The sequence below is a fragment of the Protopterus annectens genome, chromosome 12.part0, assembly GCF_019279795.1.
Source record: "Protopterus annectens isolate FY-2018-M chromosome 12.part0, PAN1.0, whole genome shotgun sequence".
Lineage (NCBI taxonomy): Eukaryota > Metazoa > Chordata > Ceratodontiformes > Protopteridae > Protopterus > Protopterus annectens.
This window is the reverse complement of record NC_056746.1, coordinates 1,136,053,052-1,136,076,310: the sequence shown is the minus strand read 5'-3', so window position 1 is coordinate 1,136,076,310 and position 23,259 is coordinate 1,136,053,052. Positions and strand designations below refer to the sequence as shown.

General features: G+C 43.1%; 1 protein-coding gene across 2 annotated transcripts in view; it reads left to right on the top strand.

Annotated features, from left to right (window-relative positions):
- The window catches only part of NFS1 (NFS1 cysteine desulfurase), a 2,153,374-nt gene that overhangs the window by 1,834,731 nt on the left and 295,384 nt on the right, over window positions 1–23,259 (top strand). For both annotated transcript variants that reach the window (XM_044090162.1, XM_044090161.1), the window contains exon 10: window positions 7,299–7,380. In XM_044090162.1, the coding sequence (XP_043946097.1) occupies window positions 7,299–7,380 (82 nt within the window). The remainder of the gene's footprint in view (window positions 1–7,298; window positions 7,381–23,259) is intronic.

The following is a 23,259-nucleotide window of genomic DNA, read 5'->3' as shown; positions in this document are numbered from 1 at the left end:
GAACTTAGCTGAGCATGTTAAGACAAGGATTTTGGATGCTCCTTTACAGTCTGATGTGTTGTTTGGTTCGCCTGTGGAAGCAGTTTTAAAGAAGATGGAGGACAAGGCTAAGTCAATGCAAACTGTTAAGGATTTTTTACAGGTGCAGCCTCCGAAGTTTAGTAGAAATTGGCCTGCTAAGGGATGGACTTATCCTGCTTATGATTCCCAGTCTAGGGGTAGGTCTAGACGTGGTAGGGGCAGAGCTCAAGGTGCTTTTAGGCCTAGGACAGGGAGTTCACCTGCTCAGACTTCTGGTGAGGGCAGGGGTCAGTCCTTTCGTAAGCAGACCCAATGACCTGCCTTTTCAGCTGCCAGTACCTTCTCGCCTGGCGGCACCTCTAGGAGGAAGACTGTCTCTTTTCAAAGAAAATTGGGATTTAATTACCCAAGACAAATGGGTTCTGGATATCATTCACCACGGTTACAGGTTTTATTTCCATACCTTGCCTCCTTTCAAAGGCATGCCAGACATTCCTCCTCTACAAAGACAAGAGGCTCACAAGCAAATTTCTCAGTTACTTCAAATAGGGGCCATTCAGCCGGTTCCTGTGTTAGAAAGGGGCCCTGGATTTTATTCTCGCCTGTTCCTAGTACCAAAGAAGGGGAACACGTGGAGACCAATTTTGGATTTATCTATCCTCAACACTTATCTGGACATTCCCAAGTTCAAAATGTTGACGTTACAACAGCTTTTACCTCTGCTGGGCAAGGATCACTGGATGGTAACTTTAGATCTCAAGGAAGCTTACCTTCATGTGCCTATAAGACTGAGTTGCAGAAAGTATCTGCGTTTTCGAGCTGGAAATTCTCATTATCAGTTCTCTGCATTGCCCTTTGGCTTATCTACTGCGCCCAGAGTATTCACAAAGGTTCTGGCTCCAGTGATAGCTTACTTCAGGCTAAAAGGAATTCAAATCTATCCTTACTTGGACGATTGCCTGATTCTGGCTCAAGAAAAGGAAGACCTTCTACAGCATCTGGAATATGTCATAGCAGTGCTAAGATGCCTAGGGTATTCTGTGAACGAAATAAAGTCCAGTCTAGTACCCTCTCAAGACATGTGCTTTCTGGGTGTGAGACTGAATACAGCAGCCCAGATGGCCTTTTTAACCCCGGACAAACAAAAGAATCTTTCCAGTTACTTCCATCAACTATCTCTTCAGTCCGGGCTGACTGCAAGGACAGTCCTTCAAGCCTTAGGGTTCATGGCATCTTGTATTCTGGTGCTTCCCAATGCCAAACTGCATATGAGGAAGCTACAATGGTATCTCAAAATGTATGGACACAGCACTGCCAGGATTTGGACACTGTCATTCAAATAATACCTTGCATTCAAAAGGAATTTTTGTGGTGGGCTCAGGAATGTCACCTAAACAAGGGACTCTCTGTGACCCGGCCAGAGGCGAGTCAAATTCTAACGACAGATGCCTCAGACATTGCTTGGGGAGCTCATCTAAATGGAAAGTGGATACAAGACAAGTGGCCTGCCAGACTACAGCATCTACATATCAACATGAAGGAGATGTTAGCAGTCCAGTTTGCATTAATGGCTTTCAAGGAGTTACTTCTTCCAGGGCAGGTGTTGATTCTAACAGACAACACAACTGTCATGTGGTACATCAACAAACAAGGGGAACACATTCTTACCCATTGTGCAGGCAAGCAATGATTTTATGGGAGACTGCGCTAAGCTTGCAACTAACTCTTCAGGCAAGGTTTCTGCCGGGAGCACAGAACTCCTTAGCAGATGTGTTAAGCAGACAAATCATGGATCCCCACGAGTGGAAACTGGATCTTCATGTATTTCAAAAGTTGACAGTGTCCTGGGGAACTCCAGACATAGATCTGTTCGCTTCTCCACTAAACCACCAGCTGCCAAAGTTTTGCACAAAGAGGTTTCATCACACAGCTTGGAAAGTGGATGCTCTTTCTTTCAGTTGGAAAAATCTTCATGTGTATGCCTTTCCACCTCTGCCTCTACTTCCTAAGGTGCTTCTAAAGGTCAGACAAGACAAGCCAAGGATGATTTTAATAGCTCCAGATTGGCCTCGGCAGCACTGGTACCCATTCCTGAGGAGTCTGGTAAAGAAGCCTCCATGGCCTTTACCCTTGATTCCACATCTGTTGTCTCAGAAGGACGGTCGTCTGCTCAATGTCAAGCTTCACTCTCTTCATCTAACAGCTTGGCATATTCTGTTTTGAAAGACAGCAGGTCTCAGCTTCCTCAACAAGTTTTAAATGTGATTATGGAAGCCAGAAGACCTAGTACAAGGAAAGTGTACGCAGAAAAATGGAAGAGATTTTATTTTGGACTGCAGCAAAGAATTTGGAGATTTCAGAGCCTAATTTGAGTGTGGCTCTTCAATATCTTACTGAGTTATTGGACAAAGGTTTGTCTTTCTCTTCCATTAAGATTCATGCTGCAGCAATTTCAGCTCACTATGATTGTGACCCACCATTGTTTTCACATCCTTTGTTCAAGCAATTTCTTAGAGGGGCAAAGAATATAAGACCCCCACGTAGAGCTCCTACTCCTGCTTGGGATCTCAATTTTGTGTTGGAGAAACTTACTCTACAACCTTTTGAGCCTGCAGCTACTGCTGAACTGAAATACTTGTCATGGAAGACTGCTTTTTTGTTGGCCATTACTTCTGCAAGAAGGGTTTCTGAGTTACAGGCCCTTATGGCGGTTGAGCCTTTTTTGATTTTTCATAAGGAGAGGGTATCTTTACGTACTAATCCTTCCTTTATGCTTAAAGTGGTTTCCAGTGTGGCTTTAAACCAAACTATTCATTTGCCTACGTTTTATGCAGACCCCCAAAATAAAGGGGAAAAGATTTTGCACACTTTAGATGTACACAGGCAATTGCGTTATTATTTGAGCAGGACTAAGGATTTTAGGCAGTCTCAGCAGTTGTTTGTTTCTTTTGCTTTGAGTTCTCAGGGCAAGCCTGTGTCAAAACAAACTATTTCTAGGTGGATTGGGTTTTGCATTGCATTTTGTTATTCCCATCATGGCAAGGAGATTCCAGCTGGGATTAGGCCTCATTCCACTAGGGCTACTGCCACTTCAACAGCTTTTTTAAGGGGGGGTGGCAACTAAGGATATTTTGGAGGCAGCTACTTGGAGTTCAGTGCATACTTTCTCTAAGCATTACCACCTTCCTCTCTACTCTAAGTCTAGGGCTGGTTTTGCCACAGCTATTTTGCAAGGCATGTTATCAGCTCCTGCTTCCTTATGATTTGCCAGCCTCCCTTACCTCTGCTTTGGGATTCTACCCAATAGTTAGGACTGCAGCAATGTGGAATGAAGAACATAGTACAGTTTTGTACCTACCATAAATGTAGATGTTCGAGGATCCACATTGCTGCAGTCCAATTTACCCTCCCTCCTTCCCCTCTGTGTTTAGGGGTGGTTGTGTAGGTGAGGTTATATTCTGCTAATCTTGTATAATTTGTATATATATATATTTTGGTGCAGATATGTTGGGAGTTTTTGGTTTTTGGCCTTATCTTTTCAGGGTCTTCTGACATCTGGGGCAAGAAAAGACTGAGGATATGACGTCGGTCATGCGCATTAGTACCCTGACGTACTGACGTCAGTCTAGTGCGCCCTGACCGACGTCAGCCATATACTTTGGTATTCGGGCCGACTGGACAGCGGACTACCCAATAGTTAGGACTGCAGCAATGTGGATCCTCGAACATCTACATTTATGGTAGGTACAAAACTGTACTTTATACCTTGCTAAATGGAAAGGTTTTTTTGTTTGTTTGTTTTTCTTGTTTTGTTTTTTTGTATGGTGCCAATTAGAGGAGATTTTTTCAACATCAGCAAACTTATTACAAATTCTGGAATACCTCTATTCATTTGTCTTATTCTTGCATCAAAGTACATGCATGCACTATTACTCTACACTTGCTTGTGTCTCCTGCTGCCTTACTCCCACCTTCACTTGAAAGAGTTTCTCAAAGGAATTTTGCAACTCAAGCCTCCCAGAAAGCATCCATGCCTGGCCAAGACCTTAACTTTGTCTTATTGTAACTTAAATTTTCTAAATTCTCACCTGGAAAACCGCACTGTTGCTAGACTTTGTCAGCTAAATGCATCTCTGAACTAAAAGCTGTCGTGTAAGGAGCCTTTTCCGAATTTCCTAAAGACGGTCATCCTCACAACCAGCCCTTCCTTTATGCCATGGTTATGTCAGAACTGTTACTTAAACTGTGCATTTGCCAGCTGTATTCCTGATCCCAGGGAACAAGGGGGAAGGATCTTCCATGCTTTATGTATTCACAAACAGTGGAAGTTCTATTTACACAGATCAGTTTCCTAACAGGCAGAACATCTCCTAGTTTCCTTTCCAGGGAAGGAAAAAGGAGATCTGTGCATAAGCAGACTATATCTAAATGTTTTTCCAGTTAGATTGCTTTTTGCTACTCTCTTCATGGGAAATAAGCTCCTATGCACATTTAGAGGTTATTCCACCAGGACAGAAACATTCACCACAGCCTTCTTGAAATGTGTTTCTATATGATTTGAATGGGAATCTTGTCAACAGTTGGCTGCACCTGGAGTGTCTCCTGTGTGTCATTCTGTTTGACCAGCCTGGAAGTGTGTGTGTCTTTTGAAACTCCACCTCCTTTGACCAAATTTCAACAAAATGCCAATTAAAGGTCATGCTGCTGAACACTAGAAGTCTAAACATGAAACTGCACTCATTGCAAGCATTCTTAACCGTGGAAAATGCTGACATTAGTGCAGTCACAGAGGCCTGGTTCAAAGCTGCGGAGAGCACCTCAGCCTTACTTGGTTACTCTTGCTGTCATACATTCAGACCCCAAACTGTGGACCCCTATTCAAATCATAGCTAACTACAAGCCCCCAAATTTGACTCAAGATGTCCACTCCACCTATCTGGACCCCCTCGAATCTATCAAGATTTAACCCTTTACCCTGATCCTGGGCAACTTTAACTACCCAGTCATAGTTTGGAAAAACAACTCATGCCGGAACACAAATGCCCAGAGATTCCTCTATTTTATCAATGCAAATGCCTTGGAACAACTAGTTTGTACCCCCACAAGAGGTGATAATATCTTGGACTTGGTATTAACCAACATGAGTAACCACTGCAGCACCCCTACAGTATCATCCTCCCTGGTAAGATCTGAACATAAAACAGTCACTTTCAAATTCACCATCTCTCGTGACCCCCCCTCCCCCTCTAGCTAGGGTCAAATGAAAAAACTTCTCCAAAGCTGATTACAACCTCCTGAGGGATGGTATAAACAGCTTCACAGCCCTCTCCCTCTCTGTAGGAACTGGCACCAATGTCCATATCTACACTGAAGTACTGTGCAACAAGTTATATAGATGCTTGGAATCAGGAATACCTGACAGGACAAAATCATCCACCACAAGGAAGAATAAACCTGTCTGGTGGACATCTGCAATAAATAAATTATATAACAAAAGGAAAACATTGCTGCCCAGGACCAAGAAGGAGAAGGTGCCCAATTGGAAGCAATCTCTCCTTAGCCTGAACAAGCAAATAAGAGTACTAGTGAAATCCTCTAAAGCCAGCTTTGAGTCCAGATTGGCCACATGTTCTAGAGACAGTCATAAGGTCTTCTTCACATATGTCCGTAATCTTAAAGAAAGCACTCAGATCTGTTCAGAAGTGGTGGTCAAGGATACCACATACACAAATGCTGCAGATTCAGCCAACCTACTGGCTGACAGAGTCAGCAAAAACGTTACACCCCCCCCATCAGTAAATCAGGACATCTCCAGTACCTTTCCCCTCCCCTTAACTGTAGGGAGCAGGTCATCACTGCTCTCTCAAAGGCAAAAAAATACAGTATTGGCATTTGTCTCGCAAAGCATATGCAGCAGCTGGAGAGACATATATATATATATATATATATATATATATATATATATATATATATATATATATATATACGTATGTATATATTTATATATATGTATGCAAGCATCCAATTCGGGCACCTTACCATTTTGCTCAAGTGCCAGACCTTCTGCAGTGTCTTATCTACCACCAGATGTCATCCTTGCTTGCCATCGTTATCATGAGTGGGATTAGTCCAAGACATTGTGGCAGATCTTTGTCATCATTAGGGTATTGTCTTCACCTTATACCAAAAGAAAATATAATTTTTGCCCTGCTTTGCAGCAGTGTAGTGTCAAATGTGTATGACATGGTAAAAGGATCCATGGAGTAGAGAGAGAGAGTCTGTCTACAGACCACGACCAACTAGTGATCTGATTGCTGACTGAGCTTGCTAGAAATCTTAGTAATTAATGGCCAATATTGTCTAACTTGTTTTTGGTGGAGTGATCTCAGTCTGCTCCATTATCGAAGTGTGGGAGACATGAAATGCCACAGCATAGCAACAAGAAGGACTCCGGCCTCAAGCCTTCCCTTTTTCATGATGCAGCTAGGAAACCCATTCATGGAAGACTACATGTCTACAGGCCAGTGTAGTGTATTACTGACTTAACAAAGTTGCCACTGAGACCAGGAACTGAAAACATGCAAAACCCTTGACCGATGTCTGGGTAACAGCCTCCTGTTGTCAGCATAACAGATGAGCGCTGTCTAATGTGGGATGGCATTTGTTTATTTAGTATACATGTGTGTGTGTGTGTCTTTTGGCTTATCCCGGTTAGGGGTCGCCACAGCGGAACTCCGGTCCGCTAATATTTGGTAGTGGATTTTTACGTGCCGAGTTACCAGCCCTGACGCACACCCTTCAACGAAGGCACGCCCATTCATCGCTCTAGCTGAGAATTGAACGGGACAACGTCTTGCTGTGAGGCGACAACGCTACCGCAGCACCACTACCGCGGTTATTTAGTATACATAAGGAGCAAAAACACACAAAAAAGTAGAAAGAAGAAATCCAAAGCACAGAACCATAGCCATTTCATTATGGCCTAGACATACCACTACCTTCAGCCTAGGAAGTCTGCTGTTATATTTTTCTTAGTGAAAACCCAGCTCATATACCTCTGCCAGAAAACGATCATTGTTCCAACCAATCGTGCTGGAGGCAGAGCTTAAGAAACACTTAGTCTTGCCTTTAGAACAGTCTTCAAATGTCCAAAGTCTGTTCTCGAAATGAATCTGCTGATTTCGCATGAGATTGTATTTATTTATAAAGATGCGTTTTCTTCAGACTTCTGCATCTGTGTCATTTACATGTTGTAAACCATTTTTTCTTTTTTCCAGGATGCATCAACCTTTCTTTTGCTTATGTGGAAGGAGAGAGTTTGTTAATGGCTCTGAAAGATGTAGCACTTTCATCTGGGAGGTAAGGACAATTGCATAATTTTACCAATAGGCAGAAGCAAGTTTTTATGTTTTATGTGTGTATTTTTTTTTTTTTTTTTTTTGTTTTTTTACAATCAGAATTTATGAAATTAGATTATAGTTCCTATATACATACAAAGTATAATAAAATAAACCTGTACACAGAGCAGGGATTATTTTAACTTGTTTGATACATGAATGTGCATACAGGTCATCTTAGGTTCTACCTAGAATTTTTAGAGGGGGTCTTTCTATCCAATCTCTGGTCCATCCCAGGCAGACTATGACCCATGTTTTACACCCTTCTTGGCTATGCATAGTAATCGTGAATCAGTGTTAGAGAGCAGAATTGGTGAGGTGACATTGTAAATGGATTTTACCTAGGTACACCTAGCCTACCTTTTTGTGTATCCCAGAAGCTGTTTCAGGGTTTAGGGTGCAAAGTGAGATTAGTGCTTTTATATAAGTTTGTATCCCATCAGGCATCCTAGCACCCCACCCCACTCCCTGATGCTATTCCTGATTACTGGTCCCATTTCTTTTTTTTTTTTAACACCTTTATTAAATTATCACTTAAAACATATGCAAAAGTAAATTAATATAAAGAAAAACATATTAACTTGTTTCCAGTTACATACATTACACATCACAGATGTTCTTTTTTTAACCATCAATCCAACATTACATAAATTACTCAATTCCAGCCTTCCCTTAAACCTCATTTCTCTTGAACATTATTTTGCACGTATTGTTCCCACAATAACCATTTATTTCTCTAATTTATAGGTTCATAGGTTCATACTAGGCTATCTGCCCTTGGGCATTTATAAGCCTAGCCAGAGTGTATTTGGCTTTCGCCACCCATTTTAAATTAATTTTGCTATGCCCTTTTTCGAGGTTAGTATACTTTGCCTCTGTCTAACAGTGACACAGAAGTGATACCCGGGGTAAACCTACGATCTCCCATCCACTCATCAAGATTCCTCTTGAAGAGAGTCAATAAGGGACTCTGCCTAACTTGGACTGGGATTTTATTCCAGAGTGAAGGAAGCCTCTGGGTTATGAATCTGTCCCTCCAGCATGTCTTATTTATTTCAGTGCTGAGGTTCAAGTCTCTCGAGCGCGTAGCTCGATGGGATTTGGATTTTCTGAGGTGCAGCATGTCCATTAATTCCAGGTTGGACATGGCTTTATATGTCAGGCACAGATCGCCTCTGAGCAGGCGGTATGCCACTGAGTAGAGCAGAGTTTCTTTAACCGGGCAGCATATGGCATCTGTTTGAGCCCTTTGATCCTCTTGGTGAGGTACTTTTGGGGTCTTTCCAGTTGCTGCAGGTGTCTGGTAAGGTACATCCCAAAAGGGGCATTGTACTCAATTATGGGCCTGATGAGGGATGAGTAAAGAGGCACGATGACCTCCCTTGATCTAGATGTGAATCCCTTCATGATTAGGTGGGCTATATAAAATGTTTTTCTAACCACTTTGGCCATGTGGTTGTCAAATGAGAGATTGCTATCAACTTGGGTCCCCAGGTCCCTAATTACTTCTTCTGTACTTAATGGATTACCACCTATGTGGTAATTTGTGGGCACTTTGTTTTTGCCAAAGGGGATGACTGTACACTTTTTGGCGTTTAGCTTGAGGCCATGGCTCTGGCACCAGTTGTCTGTTTCTAGGAGGCCCTTTTGGAGGATGCTTGTGTCAGCTGGAGAGTCGATTATGGCGCCCAGTTTGCAGTCATCTGCGAACTTGGTCAGCCACAGTCCTTCCGTGTTGGCCTGTACCTCCGAGAAATATATACCGAACAAGAGAGGTCCCAGGACTGAGCCTTGTGGGACGCCACTTCTAACAGGTTTGGAGTCTGACATGGCTCCAGCAATTCTAACCATGTGCGTTCTGTCCTTGAGCCTAGTTTGCAACCCATCTAGTGACATAGGGGTTTATATTTAAGCTGGTGAGCTTATCTATAATGCCCGAGCAGGGTATTGTATCGAAGGCATTTGCGAGGTCCAGGTAGGCTGTGTGTACCACCTTCCCCTCGTCAATGGCCTTGGTGACTGTTTCAAAGAAATCAACAAGGTTTAAGAGGCAGGCTCTGCCCTTAACAAAGCCAAACTGGGTAGGATCCAGTGTCTGTAGGTCCCCAATATCTTTATTTATGAGGTCCATGATGATCCTTTCCATAGCTTTGCAGACCAAGGTAGTCCGGCTTATGGGGCGATAGTTTCCAGGATCCGTTGAGGCACCACCTTTGTGGAGAGGGACCACTGTTGCTGTACGACACTCTTTGGGTACATATCCTGTAGTAAGGCTGAGATTGAACAGTAGTTTTATGTTTGGGTTTAGCTCTTTTTGGAGTTTATGTAGGACGCAGCCCGGGACACCGTCTGGTCCCATTGATGCTGTGTTTTTTGCTTTGAAGAGGGCGGCTCTTACCTGAGCATCTGAGATGTCAGGGGGGGCAGCACTCTGCTGTGATAGATTTTTGCCCTTTTGGTGGGGGGGGGGGTTGCGCTGAACCTGTCAGCTAGGATGTTGGCAATGTCTGTGGGTTCGGTGTATTTTTTGTCATTTTGGACTAATTCTGAGCATATCTGGGAATTCCCACCCAGGTTCTTAACATAACTAAAGAAAGCCTTGTGATTATCCTTAGTGTCCTGTGCAGTTTTTCTTTTGAAGCTGGCCTTAGACGATTTTATGAGTGCCCATAGTTTTTTGCTAATACTGATCAGGGATGCCTTCCCTTTTTGGGATTTTACTCTATCATGTAGTAGCTTCCTCCTTCTATTGTATAGTTTGTTTATGACTGGGTTCCACCAGACAGGATGTCTGCCTTTGGAGGATTGGGTCTTGGTTTTATTTGGGATTGCATGATCCATGCATTCCTGAAGGTGTTCATAGAATGCGTTTATAAAGGATTCTGCAGTCTGGGCCGTATTTTCCACAGGCCCGGGGGCTTTGAAGGATTCCACCTCGGTTTTGAGGAGTGTGAAATTTGCTTTAGAGAAGTTTTTCACTGTGGTTTTCTGGGCAGGGGTGGGGTCGGGATGTGAATATCCAGTGAGATTAGTTTATGGTCTGATCTTACCAGTGAGGGATACACTTCTGGTCTGGAGCATAAAGTCCCCATGTTGGTGATGATCAGGTCCAGTATGTTTTCTCCTCTTGTGGGAGTGGTAACAAGTTGTTCCATAGCATTTGAGTTTATAAATTCTAGGAACCTTTGGGCTAGGGTATTGGAGCTAGAGTAATGCTCCCAGTCTATGTTTGGGTAGTTGAAGTCACCCAATATAATGGTGTTTGGAGAGACCTTCATATTTTCCAGTGTTCTCAGGAAGACCGAGTGGGGTTCCTGGGTTTGGGAGGGTGGTCTGTAGCAGGCTATAAACTGGAAGGCAGTTTTACCCACTGTTAGTTGCACATGGATAGTCTCTGATGCTTCGTGCTGTGCCACCAACCTGGAGGTGTGGGTATCTTTGACGAATATTGATACTCCCCTCCTTTGTGGTTCGGTCCAAGTTTTGGGGCTGAAAAGCATGGTATGAGGTATAACCTGGTAGTGCTGGGGTGCTCTTGGGAGCCTTGAACCAGGTTTCTGTTACTGCACAGATGTCGATGTTCTCCATGCTAAGGAGAGTTTTGAGTGCATGCATCTTGAGGTTTAGACTTCTGGCGTTGAGTAGCATTACTCTTAGTTTCTTATCCCTTGTGATACCTATGGAGGTGGGTTTGTCTTTCGAGCCTTGCCTAAAAAAGGCACTATGGGGGTAGCAAGAGCCTTTGCCAATATCCGAATGCCCAGGTGTTACAGGTGCAAGCCGTCCCCAGCGAAGCATCGTGGCTTGTCGAGCATGTCATCCCAGGCTGACAGGCATTGGATCCCCTTTGAATGACACCAATACTTAAGCCAGTTGTTGAAATTGATCATCTTGTCTTCATATTGTGGCATCATTCTTGGTAAGGGTAAGATGCTACTCAAGGTCAGGGTCATACCGGCCTGGGCTACATGCTCAGAGAGCTCCTCTATGTCTCTTTTCATGTAGTCCAGGGAGGTACATCTCAGGTCATTCACACCAGCATGGACAATGACTGAGTCATATTTGTACTTGCCTTGGAGTGACCTGAGTGCTTGTGTTATGTGGCGGATCCTAGCGCCTGACAGGCAGCTCACCTTGACCTTCTCCTTGTTCAGCCTGGTGAGCGGGACGTCAGTGTGCCTGACGATAGAGTCACCTATTACAAGTGTATCAGGTGTGTTGTTTAGCCTTAAGGGCTGTGACTGTTCGGCACACTGGCTTTGTGAGCTATGTGTTGCACGTGTTTTGTTTTGGGGTAGCAGTTGCTTGGGTGTCTGCTTTGGACGTCTCTGCTGCTTAGGCAGATTTTTATTTAGATCCTCCGAGTATGTTTTTGTGTGTTTGTGTTTGGTTTGCTGTTGTGGTAGGTCTATGTGAGACTGGAATTGTAGTGAGTGTGGTTTCCTTCTCTTCCTGACTGGTTACGCCAGTACTGAGTTGAGAGAGCTTAGCCTCCAGTTTGGCTATATGGTTGCATCTCTCACATGTGTTGGAATTTGTTGGGAGGAGGAGAGGGTTGTCTGTGTACATGAGGCAGTTGTAACATTGCCTCAAGATTCCCAGATTCACCAGCTGGACCGGAGAGGAGATTGACAACTGACCTTTGGACATGCTAGAATAGTATTGGGAATTCCTTTATAATTGAAAAAAAGGGCCAATGGGGAACAAGGTACTCAAGAGGTGTTAGTGAGGGTGTAGTGCTTTTAATTTTTTAGTGCTGACTTATATAATTGCTTTAGTGAGCAAGTGCCAGGTAACTTAAATGCAATGTGTTACGGGTAACGTAAATGCAAAAACGATAAACAGTAACTTTCTTTCAAGTGAAACAAGGAAATAAGTACATTAAGCAATGCAGATATCACTAGGGATCCACAGAAGCACTGAAAAGCCACGTTTTAGGTGGAATTAGCTTTTCAGGGAAATAACAAGCATACAAACAAAGCTAGATTCAGCAGGCTTGGATGTAGTCTGTGCTACAGCAAACAAGGTGTACCAATTTCAGTAAGAAACAGTTCAGATATGCAGGCACTATAAGCCTTTAACCAGAAATTCCCAGCTCAGAAGGGCAGAGTCCAGCCTCTCCTCCCACAAGAGTGCAGACCACGAACCCTCTTAATGTAAAATAACTGGCCTGAAGCCCAAGTGCTTAAACCAGAACTAATCCACTTTTAGAATAACAGACACTGAGCCCTCAATCAGCAGTTCCCAACTTAAAAGGATGTAAGCTACCTGTCCTGCCACCACAGTGCAGGCCGCAAACCTTCCTAATGTAAAACTGGTCTGAAGCCCAAGTGCTTAATCCAAAAGACTTAGAATGATAGCTACACTTTAATCAAGTTACTACCAAGTAGTAATAAATACAATTGAATACTTTAAAGAATGCCTGGATTAGTGCTCAAGTTATACAAACAAAGCTAGATTCAGCAGGCCTGGATCTAGTCTATGCTAGAGCAAACAAGGTGTACCAGTTTCAGTAAGAAGCAGTTCAAATATGCAGGCACTATAAGCCTTTAACCAGAAATTCCCAGCTCAGAAGGGCAGACTCCAGCCTCTCCTCCCACAAGAGTGCAGACTACGAACCCTCTTAATGTAAAATAACTGGCCTGAAGCCCAAGTGCTTAAACCAGAATTAATACACTTTTAGAATAACAGACACTGAGCCCTCAGTCAGCAGTTCCCAACTTAGAAGGATGTAAGCTACCTGTTATGCCACTACAGTGCAGACCACGAACCTTCTTAATGTAAAACAACTGGTCTGAAGCCCAAGTGCTTAAACTAAAAGGCTTAGAATGAGTTAACCAAGCATTAATAAATACAATTGAGTACTTTTAAGATGACGCAAAAGTAAAATAAAGTAGGAAGAAACACAAATACAGTAAAAGCAGATAAATTTTTTTTTTTTTTTTTTTTTTTAGTGGAAAGAGAAAAAGGAGTAGCAGAAACTAAGCTGATTGGCCTTCTGAAATGTTCTCCCTGTACTGGGTAGAATGAGGTAATGACACTAGACTGGGAGGAGGGTCCCAGATCAAATTTACACTAGGGGCGGGCAACTGCAAAGCCACCAACTATAAAAACACTATACCAACAGGGAAATTTTTCCTTTTATTTTTGAAATTTGTTCCTTTTATTTTCTAAAGATCCACTTACATTTCTTTTCTCTCTGTTACAATATTTAATACTTAAAGTACAGTTGTTTTACACTTTATTTACATTTTTTAGTAATTGCTTTTTTTTTTGGCTGCCACCAGAATTCAACTTAACAAGGCTTTACTATGTCTAGGCATTTCAGATCCTATGTCCCTGCTAAAAGGGTCATTTCCTTGGTTACGTCCATTTGCTCACCCAATATTTCTGTCAGAGTACTCTGTAGGGAATTTTTCAAAATCTGCCACCTCATTACACACAAAAATATATGTTCCCAGTTATCTCTTACTTCTTTATCACACCTCCAGCATTTGGAATCTACCTGAGGAAAAATTCTTTGAAGCCTACATGGGGGGTAAAATGCCTATACAAACACTGCCAAGCAAAAATTAAACCTTCTAGACTTTGTTCATACTTGGGAGCCATACATATGTCCTCCCATTGCTCCCATGTAAATTGCTTATCCAGTCTCTTTCCAATCTTTTCTAACCCCATCTGATTGATTCTTGTAGTTATCATGCCGTATTTTATATACTGTAGTAATTATTCCTTCTTGTAACAGCAGCTTCTGTTGTATATTCAACTAAAAACTTTACCTGAGCAGGTCTTTCACTTAGGTTTCCTCTATCACTTTCTCTTTGCCTATGCTCCGATATCAATCCCTGGTAGCGAATGCAGTTTCTGGTCTGTAGTCCAAATGTCTTTTTGTCCTTATCCCATTCTATTACCTTTCCATCTCTAGTTATTTACTCCCAATACCTTGGTTCAATTGACAGTTTTCTCCAGTAAATTGTAACCCCCCTCTTGCCTCTTCTGTGTATCCCTACTTGCAGTCATCCCTATTGACAAAATCTCCTGCTTCCATTGTCATGTTGGCTTAGCTGTTAAAATACTTTCTGCTCCTTTAAGAATATAATATTCTGTATGGCTGTTATTCTCTTTAAGGATCTTCATCCAAAATCCCACTCTCTCTCCTTATTTCTTGATGTTCCCCCTTAATTCATCATCATCCCTTTCCACTTTGAATTATAACTTTCTGGTTGTTTTTTGCTTATGAGCCTTAATTGTATAGCCGTAAAATATTTGTTCAAATCATGTAATGTTAAACCACATTGTTCTTCTATTAGAATGATCATCTTATCCCGATTAATGATTGACCTCTTCCCTTCCCAGATAAATTCCTTCATTTTCTTTATTGATTGTTGTACACAGTTTGTCCTCTAGTTGATAAAAAAATCTGAAAGGCTTGTATATAAAACTTCTTATATCTCACTGTCTATATCCACAAAAAAGAGCATCCAGTTTCTCAGTTTTTGTATTATTATTTGTTTAGTGTCTTCCCACATATCCTTAGCTGCCATAACAAAAGTCTTTTTAATCGATACTTCTAGATACTTCATCTTATTTCTCCATAAATATGGGTAATGCTGAGCAAATACATGTGTGGGGATATAATTTGCAGAAAGAGCCTTTGCATTATCTTTATTCATTTTATATCCGGAAAAGACTTGAAAATGACTCAAAATGTTCCACATCAATGAGATGTACTTTTATGGATTTATTGGATACAAAATGATATAATCTGCAAATAAAGCCATCTTTTCTTGATTGCCATATCTGTTATATTCTTGAATTTCTGAGCCCTTATTTTCTCTCTCCCTACATAGAGGCCAGTCACAACTGGAGACTCCTCAGGGATCCGTCCTGGGAACCCACTCCCTTTTGGCATTTACTTCCGTGAAGTCATGGACAATGTCTCTGGCTTCTGGCTGACTAAATTTGCAGGTGATTGCAAATTAGAAGCTGTCATTGAATCACCCACCAATACAAATGTTCTCCAGGAAGGGCTGACACAGACAAACAACTGGTGCCAGAGCCATGGACTAAAACTAAATTCCAAGAAATGCATAATAGTATCCTTTGGGAATTCATCTACCCCGGTAACTGTTGACCCAGTAGTCAGGGACATGGGGACATAGACAGTAATGTAGCCTTTGACCCTCGTGTCTACAGTAGTGAGGAAATCATTCTGTGTTGTGCAACTTACAAAGGTATGGCATCTAGGTCCAAGGAAGCTATTATTCCACTGTATTAGGCAGTCATCTGACCTATCATTTTTTTTTAAACACCTTTATTGAATTATCACTTGTGACACAGGCAAATTTACATTTATGCAAAAGTAATCAAACTGTATTAGCAAACATTATACTTCACATATATTACTGTATATCATATGACTTGAGCAACATTACGTGAATTATTCAATTCCTGCCCCCCTTTTTAAACAAGAAACATCTTTATTAAACCATCACTTAGAACATAAGCAATCATACATTTATATAAGTAAAAACAAACCACACCGACACAATCCTTGCTGCAAGCATTTTACATCACAAACCCTGTGGAGACACTCCCAGTTGCAAACATTATACATCACTTATCTACCCAGTCATTTTCAGTCAAACATTGCATAGCTCAGTTAAGTCTTGCCGCCTTTTAAACCTCATTCCTCCCTGGTTTGTATTGTTCCCACAATTTCCAATGTGAAGTTGTCCTGTTTCGCCTTCATTCTGTACTGATGGAGTTCGGAACTGATCCTCCATTCCAACTTGGCCATTTACTAAAGCTCAAGGTCTTCAACTAGCTCGTGGCTCACTTCTTATCCAATGATGCTGTCGGGCATTCCCCAGATCTTGTTTGCCGCTGAAACAGATTGAGCGTCTCATCTAGCTCTGGCTAAGTGAAATTGTTTTTTCATCAAAACTTAAAAAAATTCTTTATACAGTTTTTACTATATTGCTAGTTTATTATTTTCTTTGTGCATTTATAGCGATTTCTTTATATAGAGTTTGATTAGGCCTCAAGTCCCCTATATATATATATATATATATATATATATATATATATATATATATATATATATATATTTTTTTTTATATTTAGTGTGGAATTTGTTGTTGTTAGAGCCATTAGAAATAGTTTTAGTAATTGCTTAAAATATTTTTTCTATTGTCAGCCTGCTGTTAAGACTAGTGCATATCTGTATACTTTTACATCTCTAGTAGGTTAGTAGATTTTAGCAGTGTGTTTTTTTTTCTGCAGAGTTGTAATTACTTGTGTGTTAAACTCCTGTGATATGTCTTTATAGCTTGTTTTACTTTGAGAGCTTTTGAGTCCATTTTCCTTTTTCTTGGTGTGTTTTTTGTAGTGTGTTGATTTAAGGATGTCAAAGCAGTCTAACCTTCGGGTTTTAAGAAGTGCCTCCAATGTTCTCAAAAAATGTCCATTACAGATGGACACACTGATTGTGTTTATAGTTTGGGGACACTGCATTTACATCAGTCTTGCTCAATTTGCCACTCCTTCAGCACAAGAGTCCTTCATGAAAGAAGGAATAAGCTGATTCTCAAATGCCTACTTAAGTCTCCATTTTCAGAAGCTTTAGAGCAGGGTCAAAGCCCTCCAAAAAATCAGTCTCTCAATCAAAAATCAGACCGTGAATCTAAAAGATTATCATCTATATCTGATGGATCGGAACCGTCCAAGAAGCTATCGAAAATGTCAGAATCAGTTGAACTTGTTCGGCTTTTCACCTAGGCTACATCTGTTTCGGGGCCGATGGTGTTGCAAGTTAGGAGCCACTCACCTGCATTGGAGCTGGTTTCTCCTACATTAAGGTCGCCAATACTACAGTCTGTGGCTTCTCCAGCCCCATCCTCTTGATCCTCCAGAAGCCTTTCAGACTATGATATGGATGGTCAGGTGCAGAAACTATTGAGGACACTGGCGCTGGCCAAATTTTTGTCGGAACTGGCCCAATTGGCTTTGGACCCTACTGATTCTGTCCCTTCTACGTCAGTTCCTCCTCCTCCAACCCAAACTGTGGCTTCAGAGCCGGAATGTGTGGAACTGATAAAGGTGGAGCCATCGGGGACGATACCTACTTCGATGTCTTTGGCTCCAATTGCTCTGACTACCTCTGTGCCATCTGAGGTGTCTAGGAGCAGACACTGTCTGGTCTGGTCCAGGGAGGGCAGTCGGACTGAGTTTTTATTGGTTCTGAACTTCCCTCTCTGGGCCTCGACATGCATGAGTTCAGCTCCTACCTTGGTCTCGGGGCCTCCCCCTGTGGTGCCGGGAAAATCTTCTGATTCCTCAGAACCGGGGGTTTCCTTGGATCACGGGAGGGCAACTTTCGTGGCTATGAGTAGAGCATTGTCCTCACCGGCATCCTCTCTGTCAGATCATTCTCTTCCTCCCCCTAAGGCACCAGTGTCTGTTTCGGCATACCCGATCCCACAACAACGTAGAGACCCGAAGCCCCAGAAGGCGAACCCCTCTCTTCTGGAACCTTTCTGGAATGCCCATCTGAAGAGGTACCCTGGAAGAGACTGTGTAACAGGAAGCATTTGGACTCCCTGGAGGAGTCACTCACATCAGACAAGGACCTCGAATTGGAAGGGTCCCCATGGTCGCCCTCTGAAGATGTCTCTTTTGCAGACATCTTAGAGGTCCTTAAACAGAGTGGCAGCTGGAAGTCCACCACCCCTTTTGATGAGGAGTCAGTTTACCTGAAGACTTTTGGGTCTCGACCTTCCGCCACTTGGGCGTCTCCGCCTTTCGACGAGCTCATGGAATTAGTTTGTCAGAAGGCGTGGGAGTCTCCGGACACAGTGGAACCTGTCCCTAGGAGGCCAAATAAATTCATAACTTCCGCGGAAGACAAGACATTCCTCACAAAAGGTGTACTCATAGATGCTATGGTGGTGGCGGCAGTCACCAAAAAGGAGTTAACAGAAACATCCACATCTGTCCATCCTCCAAATACAGAGTTATGTACAAAAGACAAATACGGTAACCGCATGTTCTCTTCAGCGAACTTTACACTACGGTCCCTGAATTACCTCACACAGTTCACCAGGTTATAGAGAGATCTCCTGAAGGAGCTTGGAGATATTATCCAGTGTTCTGTAGCTACAGGAATGGCAGATAAAGTATCCTCTCAGCTCTCCACCCTCAATTCAGTAGTCAACTCATCCATGAGGCTTATCTCTTATGCAATTGATGGCCTTAGGGAGACATTCCTGGATCCACTTGTGTAACTTTGCAGAACCCTTCAAGTCATCCTTCATTAACACCCCCTTTGATGGCTCGTCCCTGTTTGGGCCTAAAGTCAAAGAAACTCTAACCAGGTGTGAACAGGAAAGAAAGACTCTGCCATCGGAGTCCGTTTTTCCATACCCTCTAGACCCTATCCCAAGGGTCAAAAGGGAGGGAAAATGTTGTTTCAAAAATCCCAGAAAGCCTTTCAAGACACACGTGTTGAACCTTCCTCCAGGGGCAGAGGAGGAGGTAATAATGGAAGACACCGGCCACGCGGCAGAGGGGGTCCACAAAACCAGGACGACGAAGAATCTTTCTTTGGTAAGCGTTTCAGAGCTCCTGAAAGGAGGCCCGTCTGTCCCTCTCTGGAGGCAGTCGGGGGGGGGGGGTCGCTTATCTTTGTACCCAGACGCCTGGCTAAAAATAACAAAAGACAAGTGGGTACAAAGTATCATATCCAGAGGTTACTCTATACCCTTTTCCATGCCACCCCCACTAACGAAAAAGATTCTGGGCATTCCACCCAGTCACAGGAAACAAGCAACCATAGAAGCCCAGATGTTGCTAGAAAGTCATCCAAATGGTCCCCTCAGACCAGGATCTGGGACTTACTCGGGTTCTTTTTAGTTCCAAAAAAAAAACAAGGGACTGGAGACCCATACTGGATCTCAGCAGACTGAACAAATCTATAAAAACGACAATGTTCTGGATGGTTACACTGCAGTCGATATTCCTTTGTGGGAAAAGACAATTGGATGTGCTCTATAGACCTGTAGGATGCGTACTAACACACAAAAATGGACAGGCCATCCAGGAGTCACCTGCGTTTTCGTCTGGGAGACCGTCATTACCAATTCCGAGCTCTGCCCTTTGGTCTCACTACAGCCCCCCCCAGAGTGTTCACCAAATGTATGGCAGTGGTTACTGCTCACCTGAGGCGTTTAGGTTTCAGAGTCTTTCCATATTTAGACAACTGGCTCCTAACCGCCACCACCAAGCATCTTCTTTCACAAGCAAGAGACACCACTTTGAATCTCTATGCTCATTTAGAAGTTACAGTAAACTACGAAAAATCTGCCTTATTGCCATCTTAACATATAATTTTTATAGGCTCAGAATTAGACACTATTACGATGATGGTACAACTTCCACCAGACAGGATACAGAGCCTTCGAGCACAGGTTCAAGATCTTCTTTTAACAACAAAGACTCATGCAAGGACAATTCTCAAAGTATTAGGTACGATGGCAGCAACTATCAGTGTAGTCTCACTAGCTCCAATGCACATGAGAGTCTTAAAATGGCTCCTATTCACCCAGCAGGAACTTCCGATGTTATATCAGATAATGCTAACCGAATCTTGCAGGAGAGACCTGCGCTGGTGGTACACTCAGATCAAGTGACCTTAGGTCGTCCCTTCATAGGTTCATACTAGGCTATCTGCCCTAGGGCATTTATAAGCCTAGCCAGAATGTGTTTGGCTTTCGCCACCCATTTTAAATTTATTTTGCTATGCCCTTTTTCGGGGTTAGTATACTGTGCCTCTGTCTAACAGTGACACAGAAGTGATACCCGGGGTAAACCTATGATCTCCCATCCACTCATCAAGATTCCTCTTGAAGAGAGTCAATGAGGGACTCTGCCTAACCTGGACTGGGATTTTATTCCAGAGTGAAGGAGCCTCTGGGTTATGAATCTGTCCTCCAGCATATCCTATTTATTTCAGTGCTGAGGTTCAAGTCTCGAGCGTAACTCGATGGGATTTGGATTTTCTGAGGTGCAGCATGTCCATTAATTCCGGGTTGGACATGGCTTTATACGTCAGGCACAGATCGCCTCTGAACAGGCAGTATGCCACTGAGTAGAGCTGGAGTTTCTTTAACCGGGCAGTATATGGCATCTGTTTGAGCCCTTTGATCCTCTTGGTGAGGTACTTTTGGGGTCTTTCCAGTTGCTGCAGGTGTCTGGTAAGGTACATCCCAAAAGGGGCATTGTACTCAATTATGGGCCTGATGAGGGATGAGTAAAGAGGCACGATGACGTCCCCTGATCTAGATGTGAATCCCTTCATGATTACGTGGGCTATATGTCTAACCACTTTGGCCACGTGGTTGTCAAATGAGAGATTGCTATCAACTTGGGTCCCCAGGTCCCTAATTACTTCTTCTGTACTTAATGGATTACCACCTATGTGGTAATTTGTGGAGCACTGTTTTTGCCAAAGGGATGACTATACACTTTTTGGCATTTAGCTTGAGGCCATGGCTCTGGCACCAGTTGTCTGTTTCTATGAGGCCCTTTTGGAGGATGCTTGTGTCGACTGGAGAGTCGATTATGGCACCCAGTTTGCAGTCATCTGCGAACTTGGTTAGCCCCAGTCCTTCCGTGTTGGCCTGTACCTCCGAGAAATATATACCGAACAAGAGGGGTCCCAGGACTGAGCCTTGTGGGACACCACTTGTAACTGGTTTGGAGTCTGACATGGCTCCAGCAATTCTAACCATGTGGGTTCTGTCCTTGAGCCAGTTTGCAATCCATCTAGTGACATAGGGGTTTATATTTAAGCTGGTGAGCTTATCTATAATGCCCGAGTGGGGTATTGTATCGAAGGCTTTTGCGAGGTCCAGGTAGGCTGTGTGGACCACCTTCCCCTCGTCAATGGCCTTGGTGACTGTTTCAAAGAAATCAACCAGGTTTAAGAGGCAGGATCTGCCCTTAACAAAGCCAAACTGGGTAGGATCCAGTGTTTGTAGGTCCCCAATATCTTTATTTATGAGGTCCATGATGATCCTTTCCATAGCTTTGCAGACCAAGCTAGTCAGGCTTATGGGGCGATAGTTTCCAGGATCTTTTGAGGCATCACCTTTATGGAGAGGAACCACTATTGCTGTACGCCACTCTTTGGGCACATATCCTGTAGTAAGGCTGAGATTGAACAGTAGTTTTATGTTTGGGTTTAGCTCTTCTTGGAGTTCATGTAGGACGCAGCCCGGGACACAATCTGGTCCCGTTGATGCTGTGTTTTTTTTGCTTTGGAGAGGGCGGCTCTTACCTGAGCATCTGAGATGTCAGGGGGGCAGCACTCTGCTGGGATAGCTATTTGCCCTTTTGGTGGGGGGGGGGAGAAGTTTGCGCTGAACTTGTCAGCTAGGATGTTGGCAATGTCTGTGGGTTCGGTGTATTTTTTGTCATTTTGGACTAATTCTGAGCATATCTGGGAATTACCACCCAGGTTCCTAACATAACTAAAGAAAGCCTTGTGATTATCCTTAGTGTCCTGTGCAGTTTTTCTCTCAAAGCTGGCCTTAGACAATTTTATGTGTGCCCGTAGTTTTTTGCTAATACTGATCAGTGATGCCTTCCCTTTTTGGGATTTTGCTCTATCATTTAGTAGCTTCCTCCTTCCATTGTATAGTTTATTTATGGCTAGGGTCCACCAGACAGGACGTCTGCCTTTGGAGGATTGGGTCTTGGTTTTATTTGGGATCGCATTCTTTCTCTCATCCCCTCTAGCCATAGTAACCACAGATGCCTCCCAGATTTTTTTTTGGGGGGGGGGCACATTATCAGGGAAGGACAGCTCAGTGCACATAGCAGGATCACGAGGCCCATTTGCATATCAATGTCCTAGAGGTGAGAGTGGTGCTCCTGGCGTTGCAGGCATTCCAACACTTTCTTCTATTAGGAACAATTGCAATCCAGATAGACGTGTCAGTTGTTTGGTATATAAACAAACAAGGAGGAACCAAATCTTAACCCCCTTTGTCGAGAGGCTCAGAGTATGGCAGTGGGCAACTTCCTCCCAGCATTTTCTGATAGCAATGCACATTGTGGGGAAATCCAACATGATAGCAGACAAATTCAGCAGAGCAATTCAAATGCCTCACGAGTGGTCCCTGAAATAAGAAGGGGCGGAAATGATTTTCCGAAAATGGGGCCAGCCTTGCCGTGATCTTTTTGCCACATCCATGAACACAAAATACAGCAGCTACTTTGACCTAATCCTCCCTCCGGGGGAATCCCCAAGGGATGCATTTGTACGCGATTGGCCCCTGGGTCTCCTCTATGCCTTTCCCCCATTTCCATTCATACCCAAAGTTCTTCAGAAAGCCAGTATTTTGGGATGGAACTTAATTCTGATAGCCCCTTACTGGCCTCACCAGATTTGATTCTCCTTCCTACGTCCTCATCTTCAGGAATGGCCTTGGATTCTGGACCCAGTACCAGTTCGACTAATCCATTCATTGGGGGCTCTCCATCCATCCCTTCAGACTCTCAAGTTGACAGCTTGGCTGCTCCACTTCCAAGTATAGCCAGGCTACATAACCTTTCATCTACAGCACAACATATCCTGATTTCTTCTCCCAAGACGTCTACCAGAAGATTGTATCTCAGCAAATGGAAGAGATTTTCAATCTGGGCATTAGAAAATCATATTGATTCTTATTCAGCACTTATATCTTCCATCCTAGAGTTCTTGACTAAACTTTTTAATGAGGGAGCAGCTGCAGCTACTGTTACACTACAATCAGCAGCAATCTCAAATTTTGGGAAA